Source organism: Scyliorhinus canicula, chromosome 1, assembly GCF_902713615.1.
Source record: "Scyliorhinus canicula chromosome 1, sScyCan1.1, whole genome shotgun sequence".
NCBI classification, from domain to species: domain Eukaryota; kingdom Metazoa; phylum Chordata; class Chondrichthyes; order Carcharhiniformes; family Scyliorhinidae; genus Scyliorhinus; species Scyliorhinus canicula.
Window position 1 is genome coordinate 293,046,224 of NC_052146.1, and position 13,016 is coordinate 293,059,239.

The window sequence follows — 13,016 nt, forward strand, 5'->3', positions numbered from 1 at the left end:
CCCCACTTTAACCCCTGGCCAAGCTACCCTCCCATGGTCCATTAATGTTTTTTAAAATAAATTTAGAGTGGCCAGTTCATTTTTTCCAATTAAGGGGCAATTTTGTGTGGCCAAGCCACCTACTCTGCACATCTCTGGGTTGTGGGGGCAAAACTCATGCAAACACAGGAGAATATGCAAACTCCAGGTAACACTGACAAAGGAGAGTACTTGCAGGCAAGGAGATGGGTTGAAGTGTGTATACTTCAATGCAAGAAGCATCAGGAATAAGGTGGGTGAACTTAAGGCATTGATCGGTACTTGGGACTACGATGTGGTGGCTATCACAGAAACTTGGATAGAGGAGGGGCAGAAATGGTTGTTGGAGGTCCCTGGCTATAGATGTTTCAACAAATTAGGGAGGATGGTAAAAGAGGTGGGGGGGGTGGCATTGTTAATTAGAGATAGTATAACAGCTGCAGAAAGGCAGTTTGAGGGGGATCTGCCTACTGAGGTAATATGGGTTGAAGTCAGAAATAGGAAAGGAGCAGTCACCTTGTTGGGAGTTTTCTATAGGCCGCCCAATAGCAGCAGAGATATGGAGGAACAGATTGGGAAACAGATTTTGGAAAGGTGCAGAAGTCACAGGGTAGTAGTCATGGGTGACTTCAACTTCCCAAACATTGAGTGGAAACTCTTTAGAGCAAATAGTTTGGATGGGGTAGTGTTTGTGCAGTGTGTCCAGGAAGCTTTTCTAAGACAGTATGTAGATTGTCCGACCAGAGGGGAGGCCATATTGGATTTGGTACTTGGTAATGAACCAGGGCAGGTGATAGATTTGTTAGTGGGGGAGCATTTTGGAGGTAGTGACCACAATTCTGTGACTTTCACTTTAGTAATGGAGAGGGATAGGTGCGTGCAACAGGGCAAGGTTTACAATTGGGGGAAGGGTAAATACAATGCTGAAGTGCATAAGTTGGGAACATAGGCTGTCAGGGAAGGACACACGTGAAATGTGGAACTTGTTCAAGGAACAGATATTGCGTGTTTTTGATATGTATGTCCCTGTCAGGCAGGGAAGCGATGGTCGAGTGAGGGAACCATGGTTGACAAGAGAGGTTGAATATCTTGTTAAGAGGAAGAAGGAGACTTATGTAAGGCTGAGGAAACAAGGTTCAGACAGGGCGCTGGAGGGATACAAGATAGCCAGGAGGGAACTGAAGAAAGGGATTAGGAGAGCTAAGAGAGGGTGTGAAAAATCTTTGGCGGGTAGGATCAAGGAAAACCCCAAGGCCTTTTACACATATGTGAGAAATATGAGAATGACTAGAGCAAGGGAGAAATATGAGAATGACTAGAGCGAGGGTAGGTCCGATCAAGGACAGTAGCGGGAGGTTGTGTATTGAGTCTGAAGAGATAGGAGAGGTCTTGAACAAGTATTTTTCTTCAGTATTTACAAACGAGAGGGGCCATATTGTTGGAGAGGACAGTGTGAAACAGACTGGTAAGCTCGAGGAGATACTTGTTAGGAAGGAAGATGTGTTGGGCATTTTGAAAAACTTGAGGATAGACAAGTCCCCCGGGCCTGATGGGATATATCCAAGGATTCTATGGGAGGCAAAAATTAAATTGCAGAGCCGTTGGCAATGATCTTTTCATCCTCGCTGTCAACAGGGGTGGTACCAGAGGATTGGAGAGTGGCGAATGTCGCGCCCCTGTTCAAAAAAGGGAATCAGGATAACCCTGGGAATTACAGGCCAGTTAGTCTTACTTCAGTGGTAGGCAAAGTAATGGAAAGGGTACTGAGGGATAGCATTTCTGAGCATCTGGAAAGACACTGCTTGATTAGGGATAGTCAGCACGGATTTGTGAGGGGTAGGTCTTGCCTTACAAGTCTTATTGACTTCTTTGAGGAGGTGACCGAGCATGTGGATGAAGGTAAAGCAGTGGATGTGGTGTACATGGATTTTAGTAAGGCATTTGACAAGGTTCCCCATGGTAGGCTTATGCAAAAAGTAAGGAGGCATGGGATAGTGGGAAATTTGGCCAGTTGGATAACGAAGTGGCTAACCAATAGAAGACAGAGAGTGGTGATAGATGGCAAATATTCAGCCTGGAGCCCGGTTACCAGTGGCATACCACAGGGATCAGTTCTGGGTCCTCTGCTGTGATTGTGATTTTCATTAACGACTTGGATGAGGGAGTTGAAGGGTGGGTCAGTAAATTTGCAGATGATACGAAGATTGGTGGAGTTGTGGATAGTGAGGAGGGCTGTTGTTGGCTGCAAAGAGACATAGATAGGATGCAGAGCTGGGCTGAGAAGTGGCAGATGGAGTTTAACCCTGACAAGTATGAGGTTGTCCATTTTGGAAGGACAAATATGAATGCGGAATACAGGGTTAATGGTAGGGTTCTTGGCAATGTAGAGGAGCAGAGATTTTGGGGTCTATGTTCATAGATCTTTGAAAGTTGCCACTCAAGTGGATAGAGCTGTGAAGAAGGCCTATGGTGTGCTAGCGTTCATTAGCAGAGGGATTGCATTTAAGAGCCGTGAGGTGATGATGCAGCTGTACAAAACCTTGGTCAGGCCACATTTGGAGTACTGTGTGCAGTTCTGGTCGCCTCATTTTAGGAAGTATGTGGAAGCTTTGGAAAAGGTGCAAAGGAGATTTACCAGGATGTTGCCTGGAATGGAGAGTAGGTCTTACGAGGAAAGGTTGAGGGTGCTAGGCCTTTTCTCATTAGAACGGAGAAGGATGAGGGGCGACTTGATAGAGGTTTATAAGATGATCAGGGGAATAGATAGAGTAGACAGTCAAGAGACTTTTTCCCCGGGTGGAACAGACCATTACAAGGGGACGTAAATTTAAGATAAATGGTGGAAGATATAGGGGGGATGTCAGAGGTAGGTTCTTTACCCAGAGAGTAGTGGGGGCATGGACTGCACTGCCTGTGGAAGTAGTTGAGTCAGAAATGTTAGGGACCTTCAAGCGGCTATTGGATAGGTACATGGATTAGGGTAGAATAATGGAGTGTAGATCAATTTCTTCTTAAGGGCAGCACGGTAGCATTGTGGATAGCACAATTGCTTCACAGCTCCTGGGTCCCAAGTTCGATTTCGACTTGAGTCACTGTCTGTGTGGAGTCTGCACATCCTCCGCGTGTGTGCGTGGGTTTCCTCTGGGTGCTCCGGTTTCCTCCCACAGTCCAAAGATGTGCAGGTTGGGTGGATTGGCCATGATAAATTGCCCTTAGTGTTCAAAATTCTATGATTAACCTAGGATAAAAGTTCGGCACAACATCGTGGGCCGAAATGCCTGTTTTGTGCTGTATTTCTCTTTCTCTCCACACAGACAGTGACCCAGAGCCGGGATCGAACCTGGGACCTGTGAGACAGCAGCGCTAACCACTGTGCCGCCCGCATATCTCTCACTCTCTCTCACACACACGCAAGTCTCTCTTTTTCCCTTTCTCTTTTTTCTTTTCTTTTTCTTTCTTTCTCTCTCTCTCTGGTGCTGTGAAGCAGCAGTGCTAGCCACTGTGCAGCCCGCATATCTATCTCACTCTTTCGCGCACATGCAAGAATCTTTCTCTTCCTTCTCATTTTTTCTTTTTCTCTCTTTCTCTCACTCTGGCGCTGTGAAGCAGCAGTGCTAACCACGGTTCTACCGTGCCACCCGCACACAAGCAAGCCTCTTTCTTGCTCTCTCTCTTTCCCTCTCTCTCTTTCTACTTCTAAATTCTCTCAATAACCAATAGCATTCCATTAACTTTGTTTTTATCTGCAAACTAGCCTTTTGTAATTCATGGGCTAGGGCTCCCAGATCCCTTTGAATCTCAGACCTCTGCAATCACTCGCCATTTAAATAGTTTTCTATTCTTCAAAATGGAGAATTTCATATTTGCCTACACTATACTCCATTTGTCAAATCTTTGCCCACTCATTTAACCTACAAAATCCCTTTGTGGTCTCCTTATGACCTCTTCACAATTTGCTTTCCCACTTGTCTTTGTGTTGTGTTATCAGCAAATTTAGCAACAATTCCCTCAGTCCTTTCATTTTTTACATTTCTATAAATTGTAAAAACGGAGACCCCAGCACTCATCCCTGTGGCACACAAGTCATATCCTTCAACCAGAAAAAGGCCCATTTATGCCAACTGTTTCCTGTCAGCTAGGCAATCTTCTATCCATGCCAATATGTTACCCCCTACACTGAGCTTGTATATTTCGCAATAACGTTTGATGTGGCACCTTTACAAATGCCTCTGGAAATTTACCGTACATGCACAGCACATGACTCTTTTGATGTGACACAAAAACATTTTAAACAAATTCTTTTGAATTTGGGCATCGTTGGATCTTTCCCCATCAAGTTTGCCCTCAAACTCAGTGGCTTGCTAATCATTTCAGAGGACAGTTAAGAGTCAACCCCATTGCTGTGGATGTGAAGTCATATGTAGGCCAGATCGGGTAAGATTGGTCGATTTCCTTCCCTTAAAGCAGGACTTTTCAAACCGGGTCACGACCCACGGGCAGGTGTCTGGAGGGTTGCGGAACAATCAGTCGCAGCTTTCCTGATCGTGGATGAAGTCCCCAACAGTTGCGACCAGCTTTTAAGTTGAGAATGACCAGGTTTTAAATGCGAACTATGCAGTCTTCCCGTCTGAAGCGGCAGCAGAGAACAGGTCAGGCACCTGGCACATACACTGACATCCCGTAACCTGTACGTTCCTGTTTTTGGCGCAAAATCACAGAGGAGAGATGCCTTCATTTTCTAGCTGCGAGCAAACAAGCACCGGACTGTGAAGAACTGAACATGGATCATTTTGTTATAAGGAACAGAGGATCAAAGAGACCCAGGTCAGAATCTCACAACTGAATCTGCTGGAGAGAGCTGCGCAGGCGAGTCCACAGTAGGACAAAGTAGAGCTAGTGTGAGCTGTATACAGAGCTCCAAGGCCTCTGGTGTGCAATCTACCAAGAAGAAGCTGTAATTGGGAACAAAGCAGCATAAAGATGATTTTTTGAGGCTTTGTTAATTGTGCTGCTGCAAATCAGGATGCAACGCCCATGTTTGTGTGTTTATATGCAGGGAAGTACCAGCAAATATTTTAAAGCCATCAAAACCTCAAAGGCATTTGAAGACTAAGCATGGCAAGTTCATGGACAAACCTCTTGATTTTTTTCTCAAAGGAAGCAGCGAGAACTTATATCGTCAGCTGACGTCATTAGCAGAAATGTAACATTGAATGGCAAAGCACGATTAGCCTCTTGTATGGTAACTTACCATGTAGCTGAAGAGAAAATTCCCCACACTGTAGTAGAGAGATTAATTATCCCTGCAGCATTAGGCATGGCTTGTACAGTCCTAGATGAGGTCAGCTTAAAAACTGAAATGCATCCCACTTAGTGATAACACAGTGGCTAACCAAATTTGTGATATTGCTGAGAATTTTGAAGCCCAGCTTATTTATTGTTTTGAAGTCAACACAGGAGTCCTCAATCCAACGGCCTAATTTGTTGAGGGTTTGCTGTGCTGCCTGACATTACCAACCGGCATGACTGGCGCAGAGATTTTTGAAGCTTGTATAGTTACGTGGCTGGAAACACTCGGCTTGACTGGGTTCATTGCAGAAAAATCTCAAGCAATGGGGCAACCAACGTGACTGGGAAAAACAGCGGAGTTATAATAAGGATTAATTATCCTTATTAGGGGCAGCAGGGTAGCATGGTGGTTAGCATAAATGCTTCACAGCTCCAGGGTCCCAGGTTCGATTCCCGGCTGGGTCACTGTCTGTGAGGAGTCTGCACATTCTCCCCGTGTGTGCGTGGGTTTCCTCCGGGTGCTCCGGTTTCCTCCCACAGTCCAAAGATGTGCGGGTTAGGTGGATTGGCCATGCTAAATTGCCCGTAGTGTCCTAATAAAAGTAAGGTTAAGGGTTGTTGGGTTACGGGTATAGGGTGGATACGTGGGTTTGAGTAGGGTGATCATGGCTCGGCACAACATTGAGGGCCGAAGGGCCTGTTCTGTGCTGTACTGTTCTATGTTCTAATGAGGCAGCTGGTCAGGACATTGTTTGATCATTGTTTTATTGATTGTGAGATATTGGCATCAAAAGGATTCCATCCGATCTTGAAGTAGCATTGAAAGAATTCTGGAAGGTCTGAATTTTATTAAATACAGCTCAATACCTGTAGTTTTTGAGGCTCTGTGACCCAATATGGCGGCCGAGCACACACACACATTGTTCCAGACAGAGGTACAATGGCTGTCATGGGGTCGGTATGAAATCCATGCATACCTCCTTGAAAAATCATCCCCTCTGGATGATTGGTTTGGTGTTGAAACTTGGATGCTAACTGTGTCTCACCTTGCAGACATCTTTCCAATTCTAAACAAACCACCTCAATTTGCAAGGGAAGGATGGCGATTCTTTTTGCCACTGAAGAAATAGATGCTTTCTATAAGTCATTGAAAGTTTAGAAAGTGCAAAGCCAAAACTACTACATGCTCCTCACACTGCTACGGCAGAATCGATTGTTAGTAAGAAAACATTGTTAGTAAGGGAACTGTCAATAGACTGGCAAGCCTTATTCAGTCATATCTGGCTGTGCTCGCTGATCAACAGTTTTTGTCACTTCCAGAGGAGAACGATCAGATTTTGAAAGAGGAAGCGGTGGGTGAAAAATCCTTATGAGTTTGAGTCCCAGAGTGAATGATTTAACTTGCAGCTGACTCCAAATGGGTGGCCACAGTAGTTAGCACTGTTGCTTCACAGCTCCAGGGTCCCTTGTTCGATTCCCAGCTTGGGTCACTGTCTGTGCGGAGTCTGCATGTTCTCCCTGTGTCTGCGCTGGTTTTCCCCGAGTGCTCCAGTTTCCTCCCACAAGTCCCGAAAGACGTGAAAGACATTCTGAATTCTCCCTCCGTATACTCGAACAGGTGCTGGAATGTGGCGACAAGGGGCTTTTCATTGCAGTGTTAATGTAAGCCTACTTGTGACAATAATGATTTATTATTATTAAATGAGGAGACTGGACGTCTGCATCTCACCCGTGAGACCTCATTAAAAACACACCACAAGTCCATGAAGCTGTCAGCATTCTGGGGTAGTGTCTTGGAAGAGTATTCAGTGCTGAGTAAAAAAAGGATTTTGTTGCCTTCACAAGACCGACATGTGCAAGGTTGGATTTTCCATACTCACAAAGATGAAGACAGCAGAAAGGAACCAGCTGAACTCAGCACCTGGTATGCGCATTGCCCTCTCTTCCTGTGAACCTGATTACATTGAGATCCAATCGCTATGTGTTTCTGCTTCGCTGGACTCGGTCAGAACAATGCAGTGAGTCCCACTGAGTTGTTCTCCTTGGGTCCCGGAGGGGGGGGGTTTGAAAAACACTGCCTTAAAGGATATTAGTGGACCAAATGGGCACTTACAATAATCAATGGTGGTTGTTATGGTCACCATTACTGAGAATACATAATATTCCACATGTCACACTAACCATTAGATAACAAGAAAAGGGCAGCACGGTGGCATAGTGGTTAGCACTACTGTCTCATGGCTCCAAGGTCCCAGGTTCGATCCCAGCTCTGGCTCACTGTCCGCGTGGAGATTGCACATTCTCCCAATGTTTGCGTGGGTTTCGTCCCCACGACCCTAAGATGTGCAGGTTAAGTGGATTGGTCCTTTAATTGGAAAGAATGAATTGGACACTTAAAAACCAGTTACGTCACTGTTCCATTTTGGTGCCAGTACAAAGATATATCAGCTCAACTTTACACAAAAAAACCAAACACACAGTATCACTCCTCGCAGGTTCCTCAACATAAACGGAGGATAAGCCGGAGAACATGTACAGAACTTTGGCGTAGAAATGATCTGTCAATCAGTGTGTGCTCACCATTATGGAATGAAATGAAAATCGCTTATTGTTACGAGTAGGCTTCAATGAAGTTACTGTGAAAAGCCCCTAGTCGCCACATTCCGGCCCCTGTCCGGGGAGGCTGGTACGGGAATCGTGCTGCTGGCCTGCTTGGTCTGCTTTAAAAGCCAGCGATTTAGCTCAGTGAGCTAAACCAGCCCCATTACTGAGACTATCTCTCAATTCCAGACTTAGTTAATTGAACTTAAGTTCCATCAGCTGCTGTGGTGAGGTTTGAACCAATTTCCTCTGGGCATGAAAACGGGGAACTGTACACCAGTGAGCCTAACATCGGTAGTAAGGAAGTTGCTCGAGTTCATTATCAAGATTTCATAGCACAACATTTGAAAAGCAGTGGTATAATCAGACAAAGTCATCATGGATTTACAAAAGGGAAATAAATCATGCTTGACAAACCTACTGGAATTCTTTGAAGATGTAACTAGGAGAATTGTCCAGGGAGAACCAGTAGATGTGTTTTCTTTAGACTTTCAGAAGGCTTTCAGCGAGGTCTTACATAGCAGATTACTTTGTAAAATTAAAGTGCAAGAGTCTTGAGATGGATAAAAAGCTGGTTAACAGACCAGAAGCAAAGGTTTGAATGAATGGGTCTTTTTCCAATTGGCAGATAGTGACTCGCGGAGTACCGTAGGGATCTGTACTAGGACCCCAACTGTTCACATTATATATGAATGATTTGGACGAAGGAGCAAAATGTATTCTCCAAATTTGCAGATGATACAAAGTTGGTTGCGAGGGTGAGCTGTGAGGAGGATGCAGAGATGCTTCAGTGAGATTTGAACAGGCTGAGTGAGTGGGTATATGCAGAATAATGTGGATAATTGTGAGGTTATTCACTTCGGTAGCAAAATAGAAAGGCAGATTATTATTTGAATGATTGTAAATTGAGAGAGGTGGATACTCAGCGAAACCTTGGTGTCCTCCTGCATCAGTCGCTGAAAGTAGGTGTGCCAATGCAACAGACAGTAAAGAAGGCAAATGCTATGTAGGCCTTCATAGTGAGAGGATTTTAGTATAGGAATAGAGATGTTTTACTCCAATTGTATAGGGTCACATCTGGAGTATTGTGTGCTGTTTTTGTGTCAATATCTGAGGAAAGATGTTCTTTCTATGGAGGGAGTTCAATGAAGTCTGATTCCTGGGATGGCGGTACTGCCATATGAGGAAAGGCTAAATCAGTTAAGGTTATATTCATTGGAGTTTAGATGAGTGAGAGGGGATCTCGTAACTTACAAAATTCTAACAGGCTTAGATGGGGTAGATTCAGAAAGAATGTTCCTGATGGGTGGGGAGGCAGGGGGCAGTCTAGAACTAAGGGTCATAGTTTGAGGATAAGGAGTAAACCTTTTAGGACTGAGGTGAGGAGAAATTTCTTCAACCAGAGAATGGTAAATTTGTGGAATTGACTACCACAGAATGTAATTGAGGTCAAAATGTTGTGTGATTTCAAGAAAGAATTAGATGGAGCTCTAAAGGGATCGGGGATATGCGGGGGGGGGGGGGGGGGGGGATCAGGGTATGGAGCTTGATGATCAGCCATGATCATAATGAATGACGGAGCTGGCACGAATGGCCTCCTGCTTCTATTTTCTCTGTATGTATGAGTCTGGACTTCTGGATTATTAGTCTAGTGACATTAACACTACACCACCATATCCCCATCATAATGCAATCGACTTTAGTGCAGTGTTTGAAAGGGAGAAACACTTTTGATTGAAAGGCTGACTTGGGATGAGACCGAAATGGTCCACGAAACTGGGCAAATATATTGATGTGCAAAATGACAAGATTAGTGCATGAAAAGAGTATTTAACATGATGCAGCACCAGTTTATACCCCCTAAGGGGCAAGATTTCCTGCTTGTCAAAAAAGACGACCATGGCCAACCAGAAAGTTAAGAGATGAGATTAAAGTATTCAAAATGTAAAACAAAACAGATCCTGGCACGTGGGAAAGATGCAAAGCACAGGAAAGAGCAACACAACATAAAATGGGCGTATGAAAGAAACTTAAAGATAGAAATCAATACAAAAAGTGCTTAGAATTATATTAGGAAAAGGAGAGTGGTTAGGAGCAACGTGAAATTTGATGGCAGGAATATTGTCAATAAAAGTAAGGATTTGGCAGATATTAATTTGTCAATATTTTCAGTAAAGGAATAGATCAGACTGCTGGAAATCACAAGGAAATTAATTTTAAAACAGTCACAGGGACTCATTAAAATGATTGTAATTAAAATAGCAGAAATGAAGAATATCATGTCAGTAAAGCGTGACAACATGGATGGATTTCATTTCAATATCTAAAAATGAAATGAAAATCTCTTATTGTCACAAGTAGGCTTCAAATGAAGTTACTATGAAAAGCCGCTAGTCGCCACATTCCAGCGCCTGTTCGGGGAGGCTGGTACAGGAATTGAACCATGCTGCTGGCCTGCCTTGGTCTGCTTTCAAAGCCAGCAATTTAGCCATGTGCTAAACAGCCCCTGCTGTAAGTGAGAACATTGCAGATGCTCTAACTGAAATCTTTCAAGTTTTTTTATGATCAGGGACATGTTCCTTTTAGATTGGAAGATTGTGCATGTCGCTTTATTATTTAAAGAAGGTGGCAGAGAGAAACTAAGGAATTTTATAAACCAGTTAGCCTAAGATCTGTCCGAGGAAATTTCTGAAACTTAACTTGAAATATTTTGGCTGATCAGAAGGAGTCAGCATGGATTCGTAACGGGTAGGACATGCCTGACCAAACTGATTGAATTTTTTGAAGCAGCAATTAAAGTAACAAATAGGGGAGTATCTATTATTATCAAATGCCTCCTGGAAGTAATATAAAGTCCCTCATACGAGACTGTTGGGTCAAGTTAAATCCCATGACTGAAAATGATTGACCTGGTCAGGAAATTGGCTGAACGTTGGGAGGCAGTGAGTAGGGATAATTGTCAGGTGCACTAATTGACAAGATGTGACTAGCGGTGTTCTGCAAGGATCTGTGTAGCCAGCTATTCCCCGTATTTATTAACCTTGATTAGAAAGCCAGATATCAAATTTTCCAATGACAGAGGTCAATTACATTCTATGCAGTGTCGTGGAAGCTTAATGCCACAAAGAGATATAGAAGCGAATGAATAAACCTGTGGCAAGTGGATTTTTATGTTGGGTCATGCACTTTGGACCTCAAGGGTTAGAACAGGATACTTCTAAGTGTTGAAAAGCTAGGATCAGTGGAGGCACAAAGACATTTGGGCGACCAAGTTCACAGGTTATTTAAATGCCATGCGCAGGCACAGAAAATAGTGAAAAAGACTATTAGAATGAAACCTTTGTATCTAGGGGACTAGAATACGACGAGGTAGTAGCCATTGCTTCAGCTTTACAAAACCCTGGTTCAACCAAACCTGTAGTAAATCTGTGTTAGTAAATCTGGGCACCACACCTTTGGGAGGATATAATTGGGTAGGCACTGTAGTTTTGCAAGAATGATACCTGTTCTCCAAGGGTTAGATTATGGAGAGAAATTGCACAAATTAGGGCTATATTTTCTAGAACTTGTGTTAAGGGATTTGATTGAGGTTTTCAAGATATAAGGGGAAAGATAGAACAAGTGGAGAGAAACTATTTCTGCTAATTGGAGAGTCTAGGAAAAAATCTGCATAATATAAAAATTAGAGTCAGCATTTTAAGGAATCAAATTAAGAAATACATCTACATGTAGAGTGGGAGAAGTTTGGAATCCCTCCTTTCCGCAACTGTCAATTGTACTAAATCAAGTGTAAATTTTAAATTTGAGATTGATAGACTTTTGTAATCTAAAGATATTAAAGTATGTGAGGCAAAATCTGTAAGGCCACTGATCAGCCATGATATCATTTAATGGGAAATAAGTTAAAGGAGTTGAATGACCTACTACTGTTCCTATGTTCCTGCAAATATATAATCAGTTATCGAAGGGCAGAGAGGTTGCTCAACAATAATTATGTTGTGGTAATATATTTAAAACCCACTACACCTCATTCAACAAAACATAGATTTTGGGAAGATTTTCACATTGAGAATAATAGTGTAAAAAGTAGAAATTCGCATCAATTTTGTGATTTTTGAATTGATTTCAGTCTGTGAGGACTTCAATGCAGCACATCCTGTGGCTGTGAGGAGATTCACTGGCAAGAACTGAAGGATTTCCACTTTTAATTATGCATGGTCATTTGCCAACAGTTGCCGTCAGCTTCTCAAAATAATGATGGTGGTGCTGCTGATTTTGCCATCACACAGCTGCAAAATCCGGGCGATTTTGTACTCCGCAGAGTGAAGGATGTCCGTGCCATCAAATGTAACTTTTTTCCTGAACACTTCCAGACCAGTAGAGGAGGCCAGATGCAGGGTAAAATCCCCTTTATCACGCCAGACTGCGTGGTAGTTCGAGATGAGGGCACAAGTCTTGTGATGGTATTCGTTGAACTGAGTTATAAAAAGTTAAAATAAATTAATTGAATAAAAGGCCAGACTCGAGAATGGCGATGGTAAAGCTACTAGGCTTGCAGCAGTTGGTGAGAGAGAACCGCTGCGAGGGGAGAAACCCAATTAACCTTATCCAACCCTTTCTACCTGTGCCAGCTACCTCTGTCCTTGATCGTATTGGTAGGAATAACCACCACCTAGGTTTTTTTGGAGACACCGTTCCATCTTTACCCTGAAGGCACGTTGCATCATGTGTGGCAATGTGAAGAAATTAAATTGTTGGAAGAGAGTGAGGCTTATATATATTTTTCTTTGAATAGGATATTAGATTCTGTACGGCAGCTGAAGACCCACTCTTCCTTGAATGCAGAGTCTACTCCGTGTGCCCAAAGTACAGCTAGTCCCTCTTGGATGACAACCAACCCATTGCAACCATATACTATCAATACTGGCCATCTTGGAGGCATTTCTAAGGCATCAGAGTTAAAACTGTTGCAAACACCTCCTGTGATGAAGGTATGCAGTTAATTTCTATGCATGTTACATCTTATGAAACTTTATTAAATGATTCCTTAGCAAAGGAACTATATTGCAGTTAATGTTGCTCCCCATCATGGGAATATTTGTGGGCGG

The 13,016-nt window shown here is 43.3% G+C and overlaps 1 protein-coding gene across 5 annotated transcripts in view; it reads left to right on the plus strand.

The window, feature by feature from the left end:
- ahctf1 (AT hook containing transcription factor 1) overlaps window positions 1–13,016 on the plus strand; it is a 125,480-nt gene that overhangs the window by 88,665 nt on the left and 23,799 nt on the right. For all 5 annotated transcript variants that reach the window (XM_038815387.1, XM_038815392.1, XM_038815383.1 and 2 more), the window contains exon 27: window positions 12,704–12,899. In XM_038815387.1, the coding sequence (XP_038671315.1) occupies window positions 12,704–12,899 (196 nt within the window). The remainder of the gene's footprint in view (window positions 1–12,703; window positions 12,900–13,016) is intronic.